The sequence below is a fragment of the Pecten maximus genome, chromosome 1 (genome assembly GCF_902652985.1).
Source record: "Pecten maximus chromosome 1, xPecMax1.1, whole genome shotgun sequence".
Classification (NCBI taxonomy): Eukaryota; Metazoa; Mollusca; class Bivalvia; order Pectinida; family Pectinidae; genus Pecten; species Pecten maximus.
The window spans coordinates 24,567,940-24,595,274 of NC_047015.1; the positions used below are offsets into that span (position 1 = coordinate 24,567,940).

Below are 27,335 nucleotides of genomic sequence, written 5' to 3' on the forward strand. Positions count from 1 at the left end.
TATTCTGACTAGTTTTTGACTTAATACTCACTTGACGTTAGCTATTCATGCACAGATTCTCCGATAACAGCAGAAAACGCTTAAAATGCGCTGATCAGTCCTTTCAAAATGGCGCCGTCAAGTTGACGTGGAGTAACGTCAAAAAGAGATGACGTCATTACTGATTCCCGCACTTTTTGTTTTTGACTATTTGATGTTTTTAATTTTGTTTTTTTTAAGCATTGAACTGCTTTCATTTGGAAGTTATGGACTAGCGCGCTTCATTAAATTTGCCTTTGTCCAGTTGGCATTCATCAGCCCATAACTTCCAAATGAAAGCAGTTCAATGCTTATATTTACATTTGACAACGAATTTGAAAGACTATATCTAGGAATTTTACTCTGATAATGAATAAACAAATTATTATCGTCAAAGACGGAACAGCCTTTTCAACAGCCATCTTTCGTTATCGCCGACGTTACAATTATGACGTCACTATAATAATGACGTCATAATAAAGGTTTGCAAGTTATGGACTCATAACTTCCAAGTGAGCTTGGTAAAGTTATATAGTGGAACTGCAGTGTAAATGTAAATATTTAAGCATTGAACGGCTTTCAGTTGGCATTCATATCGACTATGAATGCCAACTGAAAGCCGTTCAATTCTTATATTTACCATCTGCGATTTTTTATTTGTCATGCGATTTTTGTTTTGAAATTTTCAAATTCAAATTTCCCGCGCTTATGAGTAGCAGAGATCACTTCCTGTTGGCAGTTCATAGGCTGGTGAACTCGCAACTGAATTGGTAGGGTTATATAGTGGCAGTGCCATACAATGGTAAATATAAGTTTATGAAATGCAATAAAAAGAAAATTGAATGGTTTCCCGTTAAATATAACATATATTTCACTCGTATGACAGAATATTTCGATATTTTTCACTCGTGCTTCGCACTCGTGAAAATATCGATATTCTGTCATACTCGTGAAATATATGTTATATTAAACCGGAAACCATTCAATATCCTCTATATAGTTTGTAATATTCGCGGTCTTTAGATATTGCGCGAAAATAAATATCCAGCGAATATTAATGTATACTGCAGAACGTGGTAGCACGAAATTAAATACCCGCGAACTAGGGCAACAACGAAATATTAGTCCCGTGAAATTTACAATAATCATTACCTACCGTGAGGTATATAGATATGAAATTTTGTGTAAACAAGTATCAGTATCATATATGACGCATTCCTTTCGGATGTAAAACTTCTATTTCTCCATGAATTTGTCCATCAGCATTGAACATCGCACGATGTCGGCTAAAGATTTACCGGTAGAATCTGTGGATACGACCGACGGCATCTTGTAGCTACAACTGGCCCTACCCGGCATTTGAGATATGGAATATCTGACATTGACATTATCACTTTAACGACCATAAGTTTTTTGTTTAGATACAGCATAGTTACAGACCTACAAACAATTTACAGTGGGATTACAGTCGTTAGGAGTTAGTTTTCTGTTTATATACAGCATAGTTACAGACAATTGACAGTGGGATTACAGTCGTTAGAAGTTATTCTACTATCTATTCGTAAAATATCTTCATTTTTGTTGGGATGGGGGATGAAAGAATGACTTGCTCCTTCTCAGCTAATGTTCTAGGAAACAGACATCGAAAGAAAACACATTATAAGCTATGAAACTATTCCAGTCACTGCTAGGCGAGTATTCCTATCTGTTTTAGGTGTCTCTCTTCAATCTTTCTAGCTTTTATACTAGATTGGCTGTCGTAATTTTACCACTTCCCGCTTGGCTCCCTTCGAAATAACATCGAGCATGGTCTATTTGAGAGAAATTGGACTTAAACAGGAAATCTAGTCTTTCAGTTTTTCGAAGTGAAGTCATACGGATGGCAGGGAATCCTGTCTATTCTTATGAGGGGGACTATTTATATCCAAGATATTTCGGATCGTTGGAGAACCGGAATGATATATTTAGCGTACAATCATCCGTGACTATTAGATATATTTTCAGGATTTTTGTCGACTTTCGGGACAAGGTGAACTTACCATCTACATGTATTTAATAAATTGTCTGGTTACTCTGGTCAAACAACCTTGGTCTAACTCATCACTGCTGTCACACCAACAAAACATTATTGAAAGATAGGATTAAAACCATTATTGAAAAATCGTTGTACAGAATATTGTTTGAAGAGGTACGATTTACGACACTACAATAGTCACAACCTTCGCCGACATGGGGGAACTACGTCATCAGTATTTGTGTATTGATATTTAATTAAAACAATGAGCAAATTAGGGATATGGAACACATCAAGAATGGGAATGTTACAAGAAAACACTAAAGTATATAGAACAAGTAACCGACGATTGCTTGTTAGCTTTGATAGATATGTAAACTTGACGATCACAAAATGCAACAGTCAGAATGTCACAATGAACACAACTGGAAATATCTAACCAATTAGTATCACATAATAATCTCTGTTTTAAGATAAAAATTGTACTTTGGGATTTCCACAGAAAAATACATTTGCTACGAACTTGGACATTATATACATAAGAACGATCATCCTGAGAACACCACACACCCTAATAGGGTTACTAGTGCATAGCGCTTCAATGGGCCAAATCACTGGCTTCCAGGCCCTGATTTCTCCAGCAGTAGCTGGCTACACTGAAGGCACATGGTCAAACTTGGAGTGAAAATATACTGGCATGAAATAAGAGACTGTACAATGGTTCCACTGACGAAGGGGCGACGTGCTTCTCTCTAACATTACAGACACGAGTAAGGTCAATATTTGTGACGGATGAAAACGGTACGAGGATTCTCTAGTATTGACCATGTACCTTCTGACAGAAAGTGTCCCTTCCACGTATGATGTCATATCCGGTCGTTCCGTACCATCCTCGACCCGATTTCTATGAATATCACCATTGCTGTAACGTGCACAGGATACCCTACACAAACTATATCCGGTTAGTACACACCTTTTTCTAGAACCGTCGTCTTAATGTCACCTGTTTGTTACAACATGGTCGAGCCACGGATGCCTGTAGCTAGGACTCATCCAACGACTTGATTCAAACTACTTGACTACCAATCAAATTGATAACCTGTATCTTCCCCGCTAGTCCCCGCGAGACTTGCGGCTGTATGCAAACACGTGACATCCGGTACAAAATACATAGCTGCGATTCTGCCACAACGGCACACCTTATTGTGTATCTTTTTAGCTAGTCAAGCACGAGACAAGTGGTCATATTTTCTCTGAGGTATAGATACACCTCTTTGGTGGCACTAGGGCAATTGGTCAGTTCCAGCTCCTCGAGGTTCCTTAGCTGCGTGAGTCCACAAAGGCCCTGACTGGACACCAAGGTACAGCCTACAACAGACAAGAAACATCATGGGTTTTAGTATCCACTCCCAACGCATTTTGACTTTCCCGATGCAACGAGCCGTTTTTGACATTTGTGAAGCATTGACTGTCTGTCTATCTGACCGTGGGCTAGGACGAATATTCATATAATGTCTACACGACGACCATCTGTCAGAAATCGTCCGTCCGTCGTCCTGAGTTGACTACGAATATTTTTTTTCAGAAATCGTCCGTCCGTCGTCCAGAGCTGACCACGACCATCTGTCGGAAATCATCCGCCCGTCGTCCAGAGCTTCGTTATCGCAGCTAGCCGCGCGTATGCTCTCTTACAGACGCGCTTTACAGTCGAAATCGAACTGCACTTCGTAAATATACACGTTATGGACATGCGTATGATACCCCTCGGGTAGGCAGCGTAAAATAAACTAGTTTTCCGAACAAGATCGTTACATGTTGAACACAACTACATATATTATTGTGGTCATACCAAGAAAAGAAAAGAAAGACAAGCAAAGGTCCTGTACAAATCGTGTCGGAGCTGACAACCCTTCAATCTCAGCTACGACAAATTAATGAGTCTCATTCCAAACCAATTCAATTTATTTTATTTCACTCAGGCGCACTTTATATTGTGCGCGACAAGAGGTCAATATGAAATACAATAATACAATAAACCATAGCCATTTTTAGGTCACCTGAGACGAAGTCTTAAGTGACCTGTTCTAACCGCCTTTTGTCCGTCGTCCGTCTTGCGTTGTGCGTCTTTAAACAATTTACATTTTCAACTTCTTCTCCGAAACCGCTGGACCAAATCTTATGGGCCAAGGTCGACCAAAAATGTGAATTATATGGTCCCGGTAGAATCAAATACTCTTCACAGAGAGAAAAGTTGCTGTACCAAAACTGTACATTTCATGACCCTGGGGTCTCACGTTTTCCCCTGGGGAGGGGGTAAGATTTACTATAGTTTATTTAGGGAAATCACATTTTTGGGCATTATGTGACCCAATTGCCACTGGAAATAATACAAACTTGGTTAGAATTATCAGTATGGGACGCCTGTTACAAACTACATGTATACTGGCACTGACTGACCCACAGGGGCTTATGGACGCCCCAAAAGGGTCAACTTAACTGAAATTTCTTTTCAAGACCTAAATAAAGTAGCATTAAATACTCTTCACAGACGGAAGGTTTTTACCAAAATTGTGAATTTCATGAACTGGGGTCTCGCGTTTGCCCCTGGGGAGGGGGTAAACTTTACTATAGTTTATATAGGGAAATGACATTTTTGGCTATTATTTGATTGATTTCTATTGGAGTTCATTCTAACTTTGATGACATTATCAGCATGGGATGACACCTCAATGGTATGCACATGTTGGCCCTGACTGACCATCTGGGCTGATGGGCGGGGCCAAAAAGAGTCAATTAAATTAACTTAAATATTTCAAAACTCTGATGCGCTTTTTGTTATTTTTAAACGTTTATGCGGACAAACCGGTTTCAAAACATCATTTCAGGCACATATCTTGACTGGTCTGCAGACGGTAATACCACAGGCGCTTGCATAGAAAATATGACTTTCAATATTTTTTTGATATGACAGTGGTATGTGTAATCTGTTAAGTACAACCTTCAGCTTAACAGATTACACATACCACTGTCAAAAAAAAGAATGAAAATAACATTTTCTATGCAAGCGCCTGTGGGTAATACAGGCCTTGAAAGTCTTTGTCATGGATCGTCAGAAAACAAAACTCACCTGATCCGTCCTTACTTCATAAACGATCGAAACACTCTGGTCCAACCGTTTGGACCGCGATAAAAAGCTATGGTTAGTAGGGAAAAGACGGTATGCGTCTTTCCTGGCCTTACATAAAATATATCGGTTTTTATTTTACACATTTTGACAAGCCTTTCATGATGCGGGGATGTCTGCTCGCGCTCTAATTTATCGTCGTTATCAAACATGGCAATGACGTCATTGACGTTAATTATGACCTGATTAACTGCATATCAAACAGTGTGATATGACGTGATTCCTGACACCGTCATCGTTACCACTGTGACTATAACAAATTAAAGCTATATCTAAATATAGATCATTTTATCTCTGGACACATGTCATTAAAAAGGTAATTGAACGAGCCTATACTATCATGCTGTAAATATATCACCGTTCGTTAAAAAAATTAACCAACAAATATCTAGTTAGTGGTTATGATGCCTCAAAGATAATCTGTAAAATATTGGCTTCTACATGGGCAGTATGGGTAACAGAGATACATCCAGGATTCTTCATCGGCAGTATGGGTAATGTAGATACGTCATCGGTTCAACGTGGGCAGTATGGGTAATTTAGATACCTCATGGGTTCTACATGGACAGTATGGGTAATTTAGATACCTCATCGGTTCAACGTGGGCAGTATGGGTAATTTAGATACCTCATCGGTTCAACGTGGGCAGTATGGGTAATTTAGATACCTCATGGGTTCTACATGGGCAGTATGGTTAATTTGGATACCTCATCGGTTCTACATGGGCAGCATGGGTAATGTAGATACCTCATGGGTTCTACATGGACAGTATGGGTAATTTAGATACCTCATCGGTTCAACGTGGGCAGTATGGGTAATTTAGATACCTCATCGGTTCAACGTGGGCAGTATGGGTAATTTAGATACCTCATGGGTTCTACATGGGCAGTATGGTTAATTTGGATACCTCATCGGTTCTACATGGGCAGTATGGGTAATGTAGATACCTCATGGGTTCTACATGGGCGGTATGGGTAACAGAGATACATCCAGGATTCTTCATCGGCAGTATGGGAAATTTAGATACCTGCCGGGTTCTACATGGGCAGTATGGTTAATTTAGATACATCACGGGTTCTACATGGGCAGTATGGTTAATATAGATACCTCATGGGTTCTACATGGGCAGTATGGTTTATATAGATACCCCATGGGTTCTACATGGGCAGTATGGGTAATTTAGATACATCATGGGTTCTACATGGGCAGTATGGTTAATATGGATACCTCATGGGTTCTACATGGGCAGTATGGTTTATATAGATACATCATGGGTTCTGCATGGGCAGTATGGTTAATATAGATACCTCATGGGTTCTACATGGGCAGTATGGTTAATTTGGATACCTCATGGGTTCTACATGGGCAGTATGGTTAATTTAGATACCTCATGGGTTCTACATGGGCAGTATGGTTTATATAGATACCTCATGGGTTCTACATGGGCAGTATGGTTAATATAGATATTTCATGGGTTCTACATGGGCAGTATGGTTAATATAGATATTTCACGGGTTCTACATGGGCAGTATGGTTAATATAGATACCTCATGGGTTCTACATGGGCAGTATGGTTTATATAGATACATCATGGGTTCTACATGGGCAGTTTGGTTAATATAGATATTTCATGGGTTCTACATGGGCAGTATGGTTAATTTAGATATACCATGGGTTCTACATGGGCAGTATGGTTAATATAGATATTTCATGGGTTCTACATGGGCAGTATGGTTAATATAGATATATCATGGGTTCTACATGGGCAGTATGGTTAATATAGATATATCATGGGTTCTACATGGGCAGTATGGTTAATATAGATATATCATGGGTTCTACATGGGCAGTATGGTTAATATAGATACCTCATGGGTTCTATATCGACAGTATGGTTAATTTAGATATATCATGGGTTCTACATGGGCAGTATGGTTAATTTAGATATACCATGGGTTCTACATGGGCAGTATGGTTAATATAGATATTTCATGGGTTCTACATGGGCAGTATGGTTAATATAGATATATCATGGGTTCTACATGGGCAGTATGGTTAATATAGATATTTCATGGGTTCTACATGGGCAGTATGGTTAATTTAGATACCTCATGGGTTCTACGTGGACAGTATGGTTAATATAGATATCTCAGGGGTACTACATGGGCAGTATGGTTAATATAGATACCTCGTGGGTTCTACATGGGCAGTATGGTTTATATAGATACCTCATGGGTTCTATATCGACAGTATGGTTAATATAGATAATCACGGGTTCTACATGGGCAGTATGGTTAATATAGATACCTCATGGGTTCTACATGGGCAGTATGGTTAATATAGATACCTCATGGGTTCTACATGGGCAGTATGGTTAATATAGATACCTCATGGGTTCTACATGGGCAGTATGGTTTATATAGATACATCATGGGTTCTGCATGGGCAGTATGGTTAATATATATACCTCATGGGTTCTACATGGGCAGTATGGTTAATTTAGATATACCATGGGTTCTACATGGGCAGTATGGTTTATATAGATACCTCATGGGTTCTACATGGGCAGTATGGTTTATATAGATACCTCATGGGTTCTACATGGGCAGTATGGTTAATTTAGATACTTCATGGGTTCTACATGGGCAGTATGATCAATATATTGATACCTCATGGGTTCTACATGGGCAGTATGGTTAATATAGATACCCCATGGGTTCTACATGGGCAGTATGGTTAATTTAGATACCTCGTGGGTTCTATATGGGCAGTATGGTTAATTTAGATACCTCATGGGTTCTACGTGAGTAGTATGGATAACATAGATACATCCTGGCACAATGTCAATTTTCGAAATGATTGATTTTCCAATGCTCAATGGAAATTGATATGGTTGAAGATGAAACAGACTGCACTAAACGCGCCCAATAAGCACAGGCCAAGCCTATTTCTATTCTTGTAGAGCGTTCTAATAGTGACTGAACGGTCAGCTACAACCAGAACTACTAATTAGGTTTTAAATAGATCCAATTGGTTATCGATTCCTTAGCACGCGCGTGATGGTGACTCAAAACATAAATCTATACTAAAGGAAGCGCATTCATAAGACTTTCAACGTCATCTTACACTGTGGAGTGCTGACAGCTACCGGGGATAATATTGAACTTCTACTCTCCAGGGCCATTTTCATTTATCGGTTGGACCGGTTAGGCCAGAATTGTTCGTTTATGAAATAATGATGGACCTGGTGATTCTGCTTTCAGACGAGTCTTGACAAAGACTTTCAGGGTCTGTAATAACATCTGCAGGTCCGTCAAGATCTATGCCTGAGATAGTACAATTAAAAACAGGCGAACTAGTTTTTTTTCACATTCACGAACAGGGCCCTGGTTCGTGATATCTGAATCGCTAGATTTTCGGCTGTAAAGTTCGGATCATTGTCATTTTGGAGCCTTCGTGATGTGCTTATGGAAGGACGGTGAGTCAAAGGCCGTGGATAGCTCCTGGCGAGCACCCATACGTTGTCGAATCGATACGGCTTCTCTCGGTACGGCACTATATTTCTGGCGTACTCTAGTGATAGAGGATATTACCGGGAAATACTACTCCATGAGCGGCAAGTTTAGTTGTCGCTTATAAGATTTAGAACTCGAATGGAATGAAATAAACCGTGCCAGACAAATGCAATATCAAAAGATTCACTACTTTACGTTTCACTCAAATCTGTGAACATTTTTGACGACTAAAATAGCTCGGTCACAATATCAACGTACTGATATAAACAAATATACATTGTATATAAATTTACACACAAATGTGATAAATATGTTTACATACCGGTATGATAACCACTTTTACATACACGTGTGATAACCACTTTTACATACAGGTGTGATAATCACTTTTACATACATATATGTGAAGATACATATGTATAGTCATTTAGGTTCAACAAATAAAACAAAGAAGGTAAATATCCTATAATGAATGTTAATGAACCTTTGAAGTCTGATATTGTAGGACAAACAGATGTAAGGGTGTTAAGTTGGGGTCCATTTTACATACAGGTATAGGGACGTGCATACACCTGTAGGAATGGAATCTATCTATATTGTACAGATGATGCCTGTTTTACATACCTTGTACAGGTGAGGCCTATATTACATACATTGTACAGGTGAGGTCTATATTACCTACATTGTATATAGACGAGGTCTATATTACATACATTGTATATAGGTGAGGTCTATATTACATACATTGTAAAGGTGAGGTATATTTTACATACAGGTGTAGGGCCGTGAACTTAACAAGGGGTAAGGTCTGTTTGTCATACAGGTGTAGGGCCGTGAACTTAACAAGGGGTATGGTCTGTTTATCATACAGGTGTAGGGCCGTGAACTTAACAAGGGGTATGGTCTGTTAAACATACAGGTGTAGGGACGTGAACTTAACAAGGGGTATGGTCTGTTTATCATACAGGTGTAGGGCCGTGAACTTAACAAGGGATATGGTCTGTTTATCATACAGGTGTAGGGCCGTGAACTTACCAAGGGGTATGGTCTGTTTATCATACAGGTGTAGGGACGTGAACTTAACAAGGGGTATGGTCTGTTTAACATACAGGTGTAGGGCCGTGAACTTAACAAGGGGTATGGTCTGTTTAACATACAGGTGTAGGGAGTGAACTTAACAAGGGGTATGGTCTGTTTATCATACAGGTGTAGGGCCGTGAACTTAACAAGGGGTATGGTCTGTTTATCATACAGGTGTAGGGACGTGAACTTAACAAGGGGTATGGTCTGTTTATCATACAGGTGTAGGGACGTGAACTTACCAAGGGGTATGGTCTGTTTTACAAACAGATTTGTAGACTAATTTTGTTAAATGAAGGTACATTGTACATACCTGCAAGAGAAAGCATTCGTAGATTCCGCATGGAGTACATATGCTGCAACCCAAAATCTCTTATCTGTGTGCACCACCGTAAGTATAGTCGTAGAAGTGACGTCATTGTGGACAGATAACCAACGCCTATATCCGTCACGTGAGAACACCTGTAAAACATAAATGGAAAACCGCCTTGGTATTTCATGACTCAATTAGGCGCTCTTTTGGTGACATATACAGTCAATTATTTTCTTACCAGAAGTTCTTCGGAGATAATTTTTTACAGTTTGTCTTTAATTTCTGTCTTGTTCTTAAGTAACTGATCTGTCGTGACATATTTAGTGCGCCGGGTTCCAATAATCCGTTAACTTTTCTTGTGACGCCAAGTGCCATCCGGTGCCACAGTTTATCTGGTTAGACTAACTATCGTGCACTATATAAAGTAGATAACCATGAGCCTGGTGCCATTGTCGTATGCAATGGTAAAGAAAAAGACATATGGACACACAAAAATTTGAATGCAGTACTATAAACACATGATATATCCAATGACGAGTACAACACATCTCATCCTCCTTCTAGGACTCTTAAATAGCTACATATGTTGTATGTAATTGGAAATGTGCTAAACCGATAGCTTTAATAGATTCGATATAATATAAATTAAGTATCAACAATTAATTTCATCTATTCGTGTAAAAAGTGTGCGAACGGAGATGAAGTGACAACGTAGAAAGCTATAGTTTTACACTGTCAATAAGGAAAGTAAATACTTTTAACTTAAATACAAAATAGAAGTTACCTAACATACAAGGTCATCCCGCGGCTGTCGTGTTTAAGTCAGTATATTTCCTGGGTCTGTGGAATGTTATTTGTATCTGATAGTTATTCAAGTTTTTTTTTTATTACAGTATTATTTTTCTTGAGGTACCATGGCCATTAAGCCCACCTTGCATTTTTGGCGTATATCTATATATATTCAACACGCTACAACTACGACAGGAAATTCATTTTTTTTTTAATTTTCGGACCAACAATACATAGTGCATATAATACATTATGTCAATATTTAAAAATACAACATAGTAACACAAATGACGAAGGAAGAAAGCCAGAAATACCAGCATCTTATACCACTACACCACATCCACGTTCTTTTTGTATATTTATTGATTCCGGGAAATGTTCACTCTGAACATTGACGAATAATCGATATATACAACAAATAGTAGACAAAATAATATTGAAGAAATCCTTCACCAGACACTTCGCTATGAATTGTATCTATATGGCTACAACACCTACAAAGTGTAATGACCTTCAGCCTCTAGCGAGTGTTCAAACAGCGTCTAGCGAGTGTTCGTTCTCGGATATGCCCTTCAGTCTCTAGAATTCCCCTGTTGCCGATATGCCCTTCAGTCTCTGGAACTCCCCTGTTGCCGATATGCCCTTCGGTCTCTAGAATCCCCCTGTTGCCGATATGCCCTTCGGTCTCTAGAATCCCCCTGTTGCCGATATGCCCTTCAGTCTCCTGAACTCCCCTGTTGCCGATATGCCCTTCGGTCTCTAGAATCCCCCTGTTGCCGATATGCCCTTCAGTCTCTAGAATCCCCCTATTGCCGATATGCCCTTCGGTCTCTAGAATTCCCCTAAAATGGTCAATTATACTTTCTGAATTTTAAGTTAATGTTTCGAAGATTTTACTCTTTTGTCCTCATTATATTTTCTATTGTTCTATTGTTGTTGTCTTCAGTCTCTATGATTTCATTGCGTTTTCGTTATTTTGTCCATCATTGTTTAGAAGATCTTATTCTATTGTCCGATATTTTTCAGTCTGTAAAACATTTCTATTTGTTGTTATCGTTACAGATTTAGTTTCAAAAAGCGAAGATTGCTTTATTATGTCCATTTGTCTCTGGAGGGTTCATACTGTTATCGTTTTTGCAACATCCTCTTCCAAATTCCAAAACGCATGCGCAGCTCAGCTCAGCTCGCCTCAAACCCCACTAGATACAGCCAGAGACTCATCCCGACATGATGCCATTTAACTAAGGCCTCCCGTGAAATGTGTGTATACACAAGTATCGGAGTAGCTACCAGAACGCCATCAATAATTCAATGTTGTATATATTTCTCAGCAAATTTGACTGTTGAACAGAGACTATTACAAACAATCGAGACACTAATAGAAAGTGTTTGTATATAATGGGTCTCCAGCGATACAAATAAGGCTGTGCTACCAGATAACAACAGGGATGGCTTTAGACTGTTTAATCAATGTTTACAGACGAAGAATATGAGGAAGGGGAGGTTTTCGGGCTCGCACGAGACTTGTTACTGTAATAATGATGTCCTGATTGAAACACAAGTAATTACGTGAACCGCTGAGTTACGCCATTGGCAAAGTACATACCTCAATTCTAGGTTAGTGACCGCTAACATATCGACAATTGATTAAGTGAATAAAGTTTGTGATTCAGGAGGATATCTCGTATGTAACGCCCGGCCATGTTGCCATCGAGAAAACCAGCACTACCTGGTGACGTATTGACACGTCGCCGGCCACTGATGGAGATGTATATCGACACCTCCGTCCCTAATACCTTCTGGCTGATTGGATTCACATCCTTAAAACAATTTGTGTAGATATTGCTACTGCTTCATTGTCAGTTATGACCTTGACCGAAGAAATTCCATTTGTATCGATCCGACTCCGACAGTTCACCATGTACCAGGAGACGCCATGCGTGCTTGAGGATCATGCTATTCCGAACTGTTACTATTCATAACCCTCCTTTATAAGATCCTGTCGGATCAGTACATCGACTGGTCTCTTCCTGATGTTGGCTGGTGGATAACTGGATACATAAAGGCAATAATTTGTGTCCCCTAGGCGCCCATGTTTCTTATTGATAACAGACCTTGGCTATAAATAGATTTTTCTGTTTTGTTAATTATTGTTATCGTCTGGGGATCATTGGGGATCATTGGTGTGTATGATAGGAAAAACAATTAACAAGAATAGAAATCGCACAAAACGACACGAGATTAGCACACAACAGTCTAACTGGTCTCCTCATACAAACCGGTACAAGATTAGTACACAGCACTCTAACTGGTCTCCTCACACAAACCGGTACAAGATTAACACACAACATTCTAACTGGTCTCCTCACACAAACCGGTACAAGATTAACACACAACAGTCTAACTGGTCTCCTCACACAAACCGGTACAAGATTAGTACACAACACTCTAACTGGTCTCCTCACACAAACCGGTACAAGATTAACACACAGCACTCTAACTGGTCCCTGACACAAACCGGTACAAGATTAGTACACAACACTCTAACTGGTCTCCTCATACAAACCGGTACAAGATTAGTACACAAAACAGTCCAACTGGTCTCCTCACACAAACCGGTACAAGATTAGTACACAGCACTCTAACTGGTCTCCTCACACAAACCGGTACAAGATTAACACACAACATTCTAACTGGTCTGCTCACACAAACCGGTACAAGATTAACACACAACATTCTAACTGGTCTCCTCACACAAACCGGTACAAGATTAGTACACAGTACTCTAACTGGTCTCCTCACACAAACCGGTACAAGATTAGTACACAGCACTCTAACTGGTCTCCTCACACAAACCGGTACACGATTAACACACAACATTCTAACTGGTCTCCTCACACAAACCGGTACAAGATTAACACACAATATTCTAACTGGTCTCCTCACACAAACCGGTACAAGATTAGTACACAACACTCTAACTGGTCCCTGACATAAACCGGTACAAGATTAGTACACAACAGTCTAACTGGTCTCCTCACACAAACCGGTACAAGATTAGTACACAGCACTCTAACTGGTCTCCTCACACAAACCGGTACAAGATTAGTACACAGCACTCTAACTGGTCTCCTCATACAAACCGGTACAAGATTAGTACACAAAACAGTCCAACTGGTCTCCTCACACAAACCGGTACAAGATTAACACACAACACTCTAACTGGTCCCTGACACAAACCGGTACAAGATTAACACACAACATTCTAACTGGTCCCTGACACAAACCGGTACAAGATTAGTACACAGCACTCTAACTGGTCTCCTCACACAAACCGGTACAAGATTAGTACACAGCACTCTAACTGGTCTCCTCACACAAACCGGTACAAAATTAGTACACAACACTCTAACTGGTCCCTGACACAAACCGGTACAAGATTAACACACAACACTCTCACTTGTCTCCTCATACAAACCGGTACAAGATTAGTACACAACAGTCTAACTGGTCTCCTCACACAAACCGGTACAAGATTAACACACAACACTCTAACTGGTCTCCTCACACAAACCGGTACAAGATTAGTACACAACACTCTAACTGGTCCCTGACATAAACCGGTACAAGATTAGTACACAGCACTCTAACTGGTCTCCTCACACAAACCGGTACAAGATTAGTACACAGCACTCTAACTGGTCTCCTCACACAAACCGGTACAAGATTAGTACACAGCACTCTAACTGGTCTCCTCACACAAACCGGTACAAGATTAGTACACAACACTCTAACTGGTCTCCTCCTACAAACCGGTACAAGATTAGTACACAGCACTCTAACTGGTCTCCTCACACAAACCGGTACAAGATTAGTACACAACACTCTAACTGGTCCCTGACACAAACCGGTACAAAATTAGTACACAACACTCTAACTGGTCTCCTCATACAAACCGGTACAAGATTAGTACACAACACTCTAACTGGTCCCTGACACAAACCGGTACAAGATTAACACACAACACTCTAACTTGTCTCCTCATACAAACCGGTACAAGATTAGTACACAACACTCTAACTGGTCTCCTCACACAAACCGGTACAAGATTAGTACACAACACTCTAACTGGTCCCTGACATAAACCGGTACAAGATTAGTACACAGCACTCTAACTGGTCTCCTCACACAAACCGGTACAAGATTAACACACAACAGTCTAACTGGTCTCCTCATACAAACCGGTACAAGATTAGTACACAGCACTCTAACTGGTCTCCTCACATAAACCGGTACAAGATTAGTACACAACATTCTAACTGGTCTCCTCACACAAACCGGTACAAGATTAGTACACAACACTCTAACTGGTCTCCTCACATAAACCGGTACAAGATTAACACACAACAGTCTAACTGGTCTCCTCACACAAACCGGTACAAGATTAACACACAACAGTCTAACTGGTCTCCTCACACAAACCGGTACAAGATTAGTACACAACACTCTAACTGGTCTCCTCACACAAACCGGTACAAGATTAGTACACAGCACTCTAACTGGTCTCCTCACACAAACCGGTACAAGATTAGTACACAACACTCTAACTGGTCCCTGACACAAACCGGTACAAGATTAGTACACAGCACTCTAACTGGTCTCCTCACACAAACCGGTACAAGATTAGTACACAGCACTCTAACTGGTCTCCTCACACAAACCGGTACAAGATTAGTACACAGCACTCTAACTGGTCTCCTCACACAAACCGGTACAAGATTAGTACACAACAGTCTAACTGGTCTCCTCACACAAACCGGTACAAAATTAGTACACAACAGTCTAACTGGTCTCCTCACACAAACCGGTACAAGATTAGTACACAGCACTCTAACTGGTCTCCTCACACAAACCGGTACAAGATTAGTACACAACAGTCTAACTGGTCTCCTCACACAAACCGGTACAAAATTAGTACACAACAGTCTAACTGGTCTCCTCACACAAACCGGTACAAGATTAGTACACAGCACTCTAACTGGTCTCCTCGCACAAACCGGTACAAGATTAACACACAACAGTCTAACTGGTCTCCTCACACAAACCGGTACAAGATTAGTACACAACATTCTAACTGGTCTCCTCACACAAACCGGTACAAGATTAGTACACAGCACTCTAACTGGTCCCTGACACAAACCGGTACAAGATTAGTACACAGCACTCTAACTGGTCTCCTCACACAAACCGGTACAAGATTAACACACAACACTCTAACTTGTCTCCTCACACAAACCGGTACAAGATTAGTACACAGCACTCTAACTGGTCTCCTCACACAAACCGGTACAAGATTAGTACACAACACTCTAACTTGTCTCCTCACACAAACCGGTACAAGATTAGTACACAGCACTCTAACTGGTCTCCTCACACAAACCGGTACAAGATTAGTACACAACACTCTAACTGGTCCCTGACACAAACCGGTACAAGATTAGTACACAGCACTCTAACTGGTCTCCTCACACAAACCGGTACAAGATTAACACACAACACTCTAACTTGTCTCCTCACACAAACCGGTACAAGATTAGTACACAGCACTCTAACTGGTCTCCTCACACAAACCGGTACAAGATTAGTACACAACACTCTAACTGGTCCCTGACACAAACCGGTACAAGATTAGTACACAACACTCTAACTGGTCTCCTCACACAAACCGGTACAAGATTAACACACAACACTCTAACTTGTCTCCTCACACAAACCGGTACAAGATTAGTACACAGCACTCTAACTGGTCTCTTCACACAAACCGGTACAAGATTAGTACACAACACTCTAACTGGTCCCTGACACAAACCGGTACAAGATTAGTACACAGCACTCTAACTGGTCTCCTCACACAAACCGGTACAAGATTAGTACACAACACTCTAACTGGTCCCTGACACAAACCGGTACAAGATTAGTACACAACACTCTAACTGGTCTCCTCACACAAACCGGTACAAGATTAGTACACAGCACTCTAACTGGTCTCCTCACACAAACCGGTACAAGATTAGTACACAGCACTCTAACTGGTCTCCTCACACAAACCGATACAAGATTAGTAGACAACACTCTAACTGGTCCCTGACACAAACCGGTACAAGATTAGTACACAGCACTCTAACTGGTCTCCTCATACAAACCGGTACAAGATTAGTACACAGCACTCTAACTGGTCTCCTCATACAAACCGGTACAAGATTAGTACACAGCACTCTAACTGGTCCCTGACACAAACCGGTACAAGATTAGTACACAGCACTCTAACTTGTCTCCTCACACAAACCGGTACAAGATTAACACACAACACTCTAACTGGTCTCCTCATACAAACCGGTACAAAATTAGTACACAACAGTCTAACTGGTCTCCTCACATAAACCGGTACAAGATTAGTACACAGCACTCTAACTGGTCCCTGACACAAACCGGTACAAGATTAGTACACAGCACTCTAACTGGTCCCTGACACAAACCGGTACAAGATTAGTACACAGCACTCTAACTTGTCTCCTCACACAAACCGGTACAAGATTAGTACACAGCACTCTAACTGGTCTCCTCACACAAACCGGTACAAGATTAGTACACAGCACTCTAACTGGTCTCCTCACACAAACCGGTACAAGATTAACACACAACAGTCTAACTGGTCCCTGACACAAACCGGTACAAGATTAGTACACAGCACTCTAACTGGTCTCCTCACACAAACCGGTACAAGATTAACACACAACACTCTAACTGGTCCCTGACACAAACCGGTACAAGATTAACACACAACACTCTAACTGGTCCCTGACACAAACCGGTACAAGATTAGTACACAGCACTCTAACTTGTCTCCTCACACAAACCGGTACAAGATTAGTACACAAAACAGTCTAACTGGTTTCCTCACACAAACCGGTACAAGATTAGTAGATTAGATTAGAATGCAACTAATAATGTAGCTAGGGTCAACGGAGGCAATCACATGACACTCACATGACTGACGTAAAAAGTTTGATAAGACGACACCCTTTGACCCAAGGGTCAGCCAATCTTTCCATGTCAGTGATAATGTGATGTATTTGGAATCTAGCACAGCTGAAATCGATCGGGTACCAGGAAGAGGACAATCTTATGACCGGTATCATTCCTCAATATTTGTAATATTCACACAAGCACAGGCTTGTTATCTATCACGTCAGTACATGTGTAAAGACTTCATTGTGATTTCCCTAGGAGAAGAGGCCTATGGGCCTTAACGGTCATCTGACTTTAACAGACCCTAGTACTAATGTAGTAGACATATTCAGTAGCAATAAAGTGGTAACTGTGCAATACTGTGTCAGGATAATCTCATTATCATTTTACGTAAGAGTTCAGTACCATTGGTGGAACTTGGGGAGAATTTTTAATAATATGTGTTGTTAAGAAAACCCATGATTGTGCAATCATGTTACAAAATTGGCGCCGCGGTTGTCTGTCGAAGTTTTCAAGAGGCCGACAAATAACAATTCTTTGTCCGCTTCCCTTTCTTAACATCACAAGCAATTTCCTGCACGATGACACCAGTGTACCAGGAGAAGTTTAAAATGTGTTTTTCAAAATGGCGGCTATCTTAGATTTCAGACCGACATGAACAAGGGCCCAATGGGCCCAAATCGCTCACCTGCAATGCAGTGATCTTTTCATATATGGATCCTGCAGTTATTTGAAAGCATGCTACCGGACCAATATAATGTCTCTCTGCACTTTAGCTTTTCACTAAAAGTCATTTAAAGATTTGAGCATACTTGATCGACGTGACCTTGAATGTGAGTCAGGGTCATTCATTTGAACACACTTGGTAGCCCTTCACTCCAGCATGCTACAGGCCAAATATTAGGTCTCTGGGACTGTTGGTTATTGAGAAGAAGTCGTTTAAAGATTTTAGCCTTTTTGACTCCTGTGACATTGAATGAAGGTCAAGGTCATTCATTTGAACAAACTAGGTAGCCCTTCACCCCAGCATGCTACAGACCCAATATCAACTCCCTGGGACAGTTGGTTATTGAGAAGAAGTCGTTTAAAGATTTTAGCCTTTTTGGCCCCTGTGACATTGAATGAAGGTCAAGGTCATTCATTTGAACAAACTAGGTAGCCCTTCACCCCAGCATGCTACAGACCCAATATCAACTCCCTGGGACAGTTGGTTATTGAGAAGAAGTCGTTTAAAGATTTTAGCCTTTTTGACTCCTGTGACATTGAATGAAGGTCAAGGTCATTCATTTGAACAAATTTGGTAGCCCTTTGCCACAGCATGCTACAGACCCAATATCAACTCCCTGGGACTCTTGGTTATTGAGAAGAAGTCGTTTAAAGATTTTAGCCTTTTTGGCCCCTGTGACATTGAATGAAGGTCAAGGTCATTCATTTGAACAAACTAGGTAGCCCTTCACCCCAGCATGCTACAGACCCAATATCAACTCCCTGGGACAGTTGGTTATTGAGAAGAAGTCGTTTAAAGATTTTAGCCTTTTTGACCACTGTGACCTTGAATGAAGGTCAAGGTCATTCATTTGAACAAACTTGGTAGCCCTTTACCCCAGCATGCTACAGACCCAATATCAACTCCCTGGGACTCTTGGTTATTGAGAAGAGGTCATTTAAAGATTTTAGCCTTTTTGACTCCTGTGACCTTGAATGAAGATCACGGTCATTCATTTGAACAAACTTGGGAGCCCTTCACCCCGGCAGGCTACAGGCCAAATATTAGGTCTCTGGGACTCTTGGTTATTGAGAAGAAGTCGTTTAAATATTTTAGCCTTTTTGACTCCTGTGACCTTGAATGAAGGTCAAGGTCATACATTTGAACAAACTTGGTAGCCCTTTACCCCAGCATGCTACAGACCCAATATCAACTCCCTGGGCCTCTTGGTTATTGAGAAGAAGTCGTTTAAAGATTTTAGCCTTTTTAAATCCCGTGACCTTGAATGAAGGTCAAGGTCATTCATTTGAGCAAACTTGGGAGCCCTTCACCCTAGCATGCTGCAGGCCAAATATTAGGTCTCTGGATCTGTTGGTTATTGAGAAGAAGTCGTTTAAAGATTTTAGCCTTTTTGACTCCTGTGACCTTGAATGAAGGTCAAGGTCATTCATTTGAACAAACTTGGTAGCACTTCACCCCAGCATGCTACAGACCCAATATCAAGTCCCTGGGTCTTTTGGCTATTTAAAGAAGTCGTTTAATTTTTTTTAGCATATTTGACCCCTGTGACCTTGAATGAAAGTCAATGTCATTCATTTGAACAAACTTGGTAGCCCTTCACCCCAGCATGCTACAGACCCAATATCAACTCCCTGGGTCTCTTGGTTATTGAGAAGAAGTCGTTTAAAGATTTTAGGCTTTTTGACCCCTGTGACCTTGAATGAAGGTCAACGTTATTCATTTGAACAAACTTGGTAGTCCTTCACCCCAGCATGCTACAGGCCCAATATTAGGTCTCTGGGCCTTTTGGTTATTGAGAAGAAGTTGCTTGAATGGAAAAGTTGACGCCGGACGGACGGCCGGACGGACGACGGACGCCGCGCCACGGCATAAGCTCACTTGCCCTTCGGGCAGGTGAGCTAAAAATAGTAACACTTGGTCAGGAACCATCTCAGCATAATTTAAGAAGAGCTACAGCTGAATCCCATTGATGGACCTTGAGAAGATGTTAAAGTAGGTATTGTTAAGGAAAACTACGACTGCGCAATCATGTTACAAGATGGCCGCTGCGGCTGCCATATCGGCGCTCTCCTACTATTTCGATTTAGATTTATCACATCTTGATTCAAAATCAAGAGCCAAACCATTATATGACGTAACGGCCTTGACGACACCTATTACACTACTGTAAGTTGATTTAATACAACACCAGATTCTAAAGCGTTACTTAATACACTGTCTAGTAGGATTCACAATCATTAGAACCAGTCGTACACGTGTCAGAGCCGTACTGACAGGAAACGTCGAGACTGATGACATACACGTTGTGCAACACGCCATGGTCAATATAGCACGAGCTGTGCCTGCGAACATACTGGTTATGACGGATGTGTGATTTTACCAAACTACAAACACGGGAGTGACAAACAAGGCAGGTGTGGAATTCCCGGCAGGAAAACGCCCCCACAAGGCAGAACGGGCTGGTGTACTTTGTTATGAATTCCGAGACGAGAGATGACTATACCGGCACCATCACTGTGATGGGAATTCCTTCACGGAATGTGCGAAAACATGTTAACACTGCAAAAGAGCTACCATTTATCACACAGACTATTACTGGTCTACTACAACATGACAGATATGTCAACAAGACGGCGTGTGAGGAAGAACGTCTCTCGTGAATTATGAGCTGTCGTAAGACAGATTTCTGGAAGAGGAATTCCTTTGTCGATTCCCTTTTCTTCTTCGTCAATGTATCTATGCGAGCTACGTCAACAAGACGAAAGACAGACAACCATTTATTCTACTCAAAGTCCATTGTCAGACAACTTCACCTTCACATAACAATACATCCTAGTAACAAGTGGGTAATGTTCTGGTTCTTCACAGTTGCACCGCAAAAGCAATTAGCAATTCACTTGTACGTGTAATTGTTCCTGAAAGTTCGAAAGTACAAATATTATCGAGGGGTTTGACTATTCAGTTTGAACATAAAGGAAAGCTAGACATCATGAAGAAACGTTCCTCTAAGAACGGCACGTTTTGGCTCAGTAATAGGGTCGGTATCAGGCATGTTTTCCTCACTCAGGAGAACACTGTAGTTGTCCTGAAACGACATGTCCTCGCCATTATAAATGGTCATACGAAGGTTTTAGTGACTAATATGAATATGGTAGTATTCAAGCCAATGCTACAGTAATTTCTCTTTCATATAACTTTCGAACTCCATCGACTTCTTTTTTTTATTCTTAATCTGGCATTTTATCATCTTTTTAATTCTGACGTTTTATTAGTCTCGTTCAACCAGACTCTTCTTGTTAATTGCGCATGCATCGCCACAGAGAATTCGTAGTTTTCAAGCGTCTAGTTGAACGAGACAAGCGTTTTATCGCCGCATCCCCATTTTTTATTCTGACGTTTTATTGACTTTCATCATGACGTTTAGACGACTATTTATATAAAGTTGATAATACGTCAGAATAGATATAACTGTCAACGGAATCAGATGCTGTCAACTATGAATCTAGTACAGAGAAATGGGTATTAGTCTATTTCTACCAGACTTTTGATGGTTGATATCTGAAAGTGAAACACGACCGCTGTGTTACAGAACATTCCGATTTTCATGTGACCTCGGTATAATCCGCTCGGAGTGTCGATATCTACGCCGACTGACACATCACAAATGTCCATCGTACCGACAAGTGACTGACAAGGGGATACTTCACATCCATATATATCTTTTATCGATGAGTCAATGTTCATTTTTGACACACAAATGCTATAATCGATAAAAACTAATGCGATAAGGCCGGCTCTTGGACAGTTTCTGATAGCACGGCCACGTCATCAGCGGGGTCACAGCGCGTGAAGCCCGTTGCCATGTGACCTGTGGACTCTTGTCAATCGTAGGTCGTGTGTCCGAAGCATCGACGTCATATCAGAGACATATATGTCTGTATATATGTCTCTGGTCATATTAACTCGAAACCAATGTAAATTGGTGATGTATTTTCGAAGAAAGGAGTGCGGTATTTTGACGCGTGCCTCACGCCACGACACTCACAGTATGTCGAGGTGAGAGTACCTAGCCTTCATTGACTGGAGTGTTTGCAGGCGGAATTGTACATATCAACACCGATAGGAAAGCTGTTTGATTCTCGTGTAGAATGAATTAGTGAAGATAGCACGAAACAGGTGCTCACCACGGAGTAGTACTATGAGCGGGCATTTATAGGGCGCAGCGCTAATCGATGAATAATATGACGGCATGCTTAGGAGTGGAGATTGTGTACTCTGTAACTCACAGTGCCCCCGATAGTCAATTTAATAGGACAAATACGGAACTCGCATACTTTGTTTGTCCTTTCATTTATCAAAATAAGATTGTTAGTTCAAGTATGATGTTACTCCTTGTATATCAGAAATGTGCATTGGTAAAGTATCTCGTCTATGGTATAGTATTTCTCGTCTATGGTAAAGTATTTCTCGTCTATGGTTTAGTAATTCTCGTCTATGGTATAGTAATTCTCGTCTATGGTAAAGTATTTCTCGTCTATGGTATAGTATTTCTCGTCTATGGTATAGTATTTCTCGTCTATGGTATAGTATTTCTCGTCTATGGTATAGTATTTCTCGTCTATGGTAAAGTAATTCTCGTCTATGGTATAGTATTTCTCGTCTATGGTATAGTATTTCTCGTCTATGGTATAATATTTCTCGTCTATGGTATAGTATTTCTCGTCTATGGTAAAGTATTTCTCGTCTATGGTATAGTATTTCTCATCTATGGTAAAGTATTTCTCGTCTATGGTATAGTATTTCTTGTCTATGGTAAAGTAATTCTCGTCTCTGGTATAGTATTTCTCAGTCTTTGGTATAGTATTTCTCGTCTATGGTATAGTATTTCTCGTCTATGGTATAGTATTTCTCGTCTATGGTAAAGTATTTCTCGTCTATGGTAAAGTAATTCTCGTCTATGGTATAGTATTTTTCGTCTATGGTATAATATTTCTCGTCTATGGTATAGTATTTCCCGTCTATGGTATAATATTTCTCGTCTATGGTATAGTATTTCTCATCTATGGTAAAGTATTTCTCGTCTATGGTATAGTATATCTCGTCTCATTAGCTGATCAGTATTCACAATAACCGTTTACAGTAAAGTGTTACTTTACCATCGTACATACTGCATTGATAGGTAATCGATATCCTTTCTTCACAATCACACACACAAATATATACATAGAAATCGATATTCTGACCCCAATATCACTGACAGTCGATCACGGTACCTCTAATAGCACTTATATAAATAATGTATACCCATCGGACTGTACCATAGGCTTTTAGGTGACCATTAAATGGCACTGAATAGAGCACAGAGGCTATAAAAAGGATTCCGGAATTCTGGCTTCTATCTCTGGGACCATCATCGGGCGAAGTAAATTATTCCAATAAATGTGTAACTTGTCTTGTCGTCACTTTCCACAAGAAACATGATATATGTAAATATCTTAAGGTAGTTCTGTGCCGTATATCCCCCCGTGGTTGCAAGCTAATCTCGCCAGGTGGCGTTGTACTACGTGTATCTATTGTAATCTCGTGTATTCTAGTGGGGTGGCGTTGTACTACGTGTATCTATTGTAATCTCGTTATATTTTTAATCTCGTCAGGTGGCGTTGTACTACATGTATATATTGTAATCTCGTTTGGTGGCGTTGTACTACGTGTATCTATTGTAATCTCGTTATATTTTTAATCTCGTGAGGTGGCGTTGTACTACATGTATATATAGTAATCTCGTAAGATGAATTTGTACTACACGTATCTATTGTAATCTCGTGTAATCTCGTGGGGTGGCGTTGTACTACATGTATCTATTGTAATCTCGGTAGATGAATTTGTACTACACGTATCTATTGTAATCTCGTGTAATTTCGTGAGGAGGCGTTGTACTATATGTATCTATTGTAATCTCGTAAGATGACTTTGTACTACTTACACGTATCTATTGTAATCTCGTAAGATGACTTTTACTACATGTATCTATTGTAATCTCGTAAGATGACTTTGTACTACATGTATCTATTGTAATCTCGTGAAGCGGCGTTGTACTTTATGTATCTATTGTAATCTCGCAAGATGACTTCGTACTACACGTATCTATTGTCATCTCGTGTAATCTCGTGAAGCGGCGTTGTACTACATGTATCTATTGTAATCTCGTAAGATGACTTTGTACTACTTACACGTATCTTTTGTAATATCGTAAGATGACTTCGTACAACACGTATCTTTTGTAATCTCGTAAGATGACTTTTACTACATGTATCTATTGTAATCTCGTAAGATGACTTTGTACTACTTACACGTATCTATTGTTATCTCGTAAGATGACTTTTACTACATGTATCTATTGTAATCTCGTAAGATGACTTTTACTACATGTATCTATTGTAATATCGTAAGATGACTTTTACTACATGTATCTATTGTAATCTCGTAAGATGACTTTGTACTACTTACACGTATCTATTGTAATCTCGTAAGATGACTTTTACTACATGTACATGTATCTATTGTAATCTTGTAAGATGACTTTGTACTACTTACACGTATCTTTTGTAATCTCGTAAGATGACTTCGTACAATACATAAATTATTTCAAAGATCCTCTATTTCTTGATTAATAAATCTGCAATCAAAGATAACTCTGAAGTGATTGACAGGGAGAGAAACATTATCAAGTGCCAGTTGAAGGAAACCATCTGGTACGCATTAGTGAGCTGGCTTTAGACCGGAAATCGAGACGACTTCGATATCAGATTATCATCAATATACAAAGAAGTTGGGGCGGGTAATTGACTAGGTGAACATTATGGTCAGCGACACATACTGAACTTATTACATATTAATAAATCGTATTGCTTAAGTCAGTTCTATAGTCAATTTCCGTGGCTTAGCTCCAGAATCACAATCGTATATTGATATATGACATTATCTAAGTGATGCCGATCAATCGTTCGAATAGTTTAAAATGTCACATGATGGTCCTGCTACCAACAAATTGTCGATTCGGCATGTCCCCAATTAGCATTAGCATCGCGCGGGAAATCAGATCGGCTATTGTCAGACATTCCAGACACCATCCCGGTGTCAGAATGTCTACCCAAAGTAACGAATCAAAACGAATTCAACATTATCTGTACAAACATACACATCTATACCTCCATATCGCATTCCATTCAAAAATACACGCTTGTGAGACGTTGTACACGCTTAACATGTACCACCTGTTACGTGCCAAACCTTGGAACACGTGTAGAACAAAACTGAACGTGTTCATTGTGTTGACGGATACAAGACGAGGGGATCTGGTATGGAGTCGTGGGCGGGAGGGGGAACTCTCTGCTTGGATGTTTTAGGGGAACACGGGGATCTACTGGAAAGGTGATTAGATAAAAATGGTACATTCCGTACTCAAATAAATCTGTTCTTCCACAGTTACCATAGCCGGTAAACAGATTCCATTACACTTACACTATAATGAGAATCAGTATCGCCTCATACTGATTAACAGTATCAATATACTTAAATCAGATCGAGTCTCCACCGTACATATAACAGATGACAGCGGAGTTACTAACACTCGAAAAACTTAATTGGCCATTAAAAAAATAGTCTATACATGTAGATGTATATAAGGGCCATACATAGCCTGTATGCGTAGATGTATATAAGGGTCATACATAGCCTGTATGTAGCATGTATATCTAAGGGTCATACATGGCCTGTACGTGTAGGAGTCTAAGGGTCATACATAGCCTGTACGGGTAGGAGTCTCTAAGGGTCATACATGGCCTGTACGTGTAGGAGTCCCTAAGGGTCATACATAGCCTGTACGTGTAGGTGTCTCTAAGGGCCATACATAGCCTGTACGTGTAGGAGTCCCTAAGGGTCATACATAGCCTGTACGTGTAGGAGTCTCTAAGGGTCATACATAGACTGTACGTGTATGAGTCTCTAAGCGTCATACATAGACTGTACGTGTATGAGTCTCTAAGGGTCATACATAGCCTGTACGTGTAGGTGTCTCTAAGGGCCATACATAGCCTGTACGTGTAGGAGTCCCTAAGGGTCATACATAGCCTGTACGTGTGTCATACATAGCCTGTCCGTGTAGGAGTCTCTAAGGGTCATGCATAACCTGTACGTGTAGGAGTCAGTAAGGGTCATACATAGCCTGTACGTGTAGGAGTCCCTAAGGGTCTTACATAGCCTGTACGTGTAGGAGTCCCTAATGGTCATACATAGCCTGTACGTGTAGGAGTCCCTGAGGGTCATACAGAGCCTGTACGTGTAGGAGTCAGTAAGGGCCATACATAGCCTGTACGTGTAGGAGTCTCTAAGGGTAATACATAGCCTGTACGTGTAGGAGTCCCTAAGGGTCATACATAGCCTGTACGTGTAGGTGTCTCTAAGGGTCATACATAGCCTGTACGTGTAGGAGTCAGTAAGGGCCATACATAGCCTGTACGTGTAGGAGTCTCTAAGGGTCATACATGGTCTGTACGTGTAGGAGTCTCTAAGGGTCATACATAGCCTGTACGTGTAGGAGTCAGTAAGGGCCATACATAGCCTGTACGTGTATGAGTCTCTAAGGGTCATACATGGTTTGTACGTGTA

The 27,335-nt window shown here is 40.5% G+C and overlaps 1 protein-coding gene across 1 annotated transcript in view; it reads right to left on the bottom strand.

Moving 5' to 3' along the window:
- Positions 1-1,593: 1,593 nt before the first annotated feature.
- Positions 1,594-27,335, bottom strand: part of LOC117325152 (F-box/LRR-repeat protein 16-like) — a 36,648-nt gene continuing 10,906 nt past the window's right edge. The window contains exons 2-3 of the mRNA XM_033881174.1: positions 10,124-10,272; positions 1,594-3,400 (exon numbers count right to left, since the gene is read on the bottom strand). Of these exons, the coding sequence (XP_033737065.1) occupies positions 3,252-3,400; positions 10,124-10,272 (298 nt within the window). The 3' untranslated portion in view covers positions 1,594-3,251. The remainder of the gene's footprint in view (positions 3,401-10,123; positions 10,273-27,335) is intronic.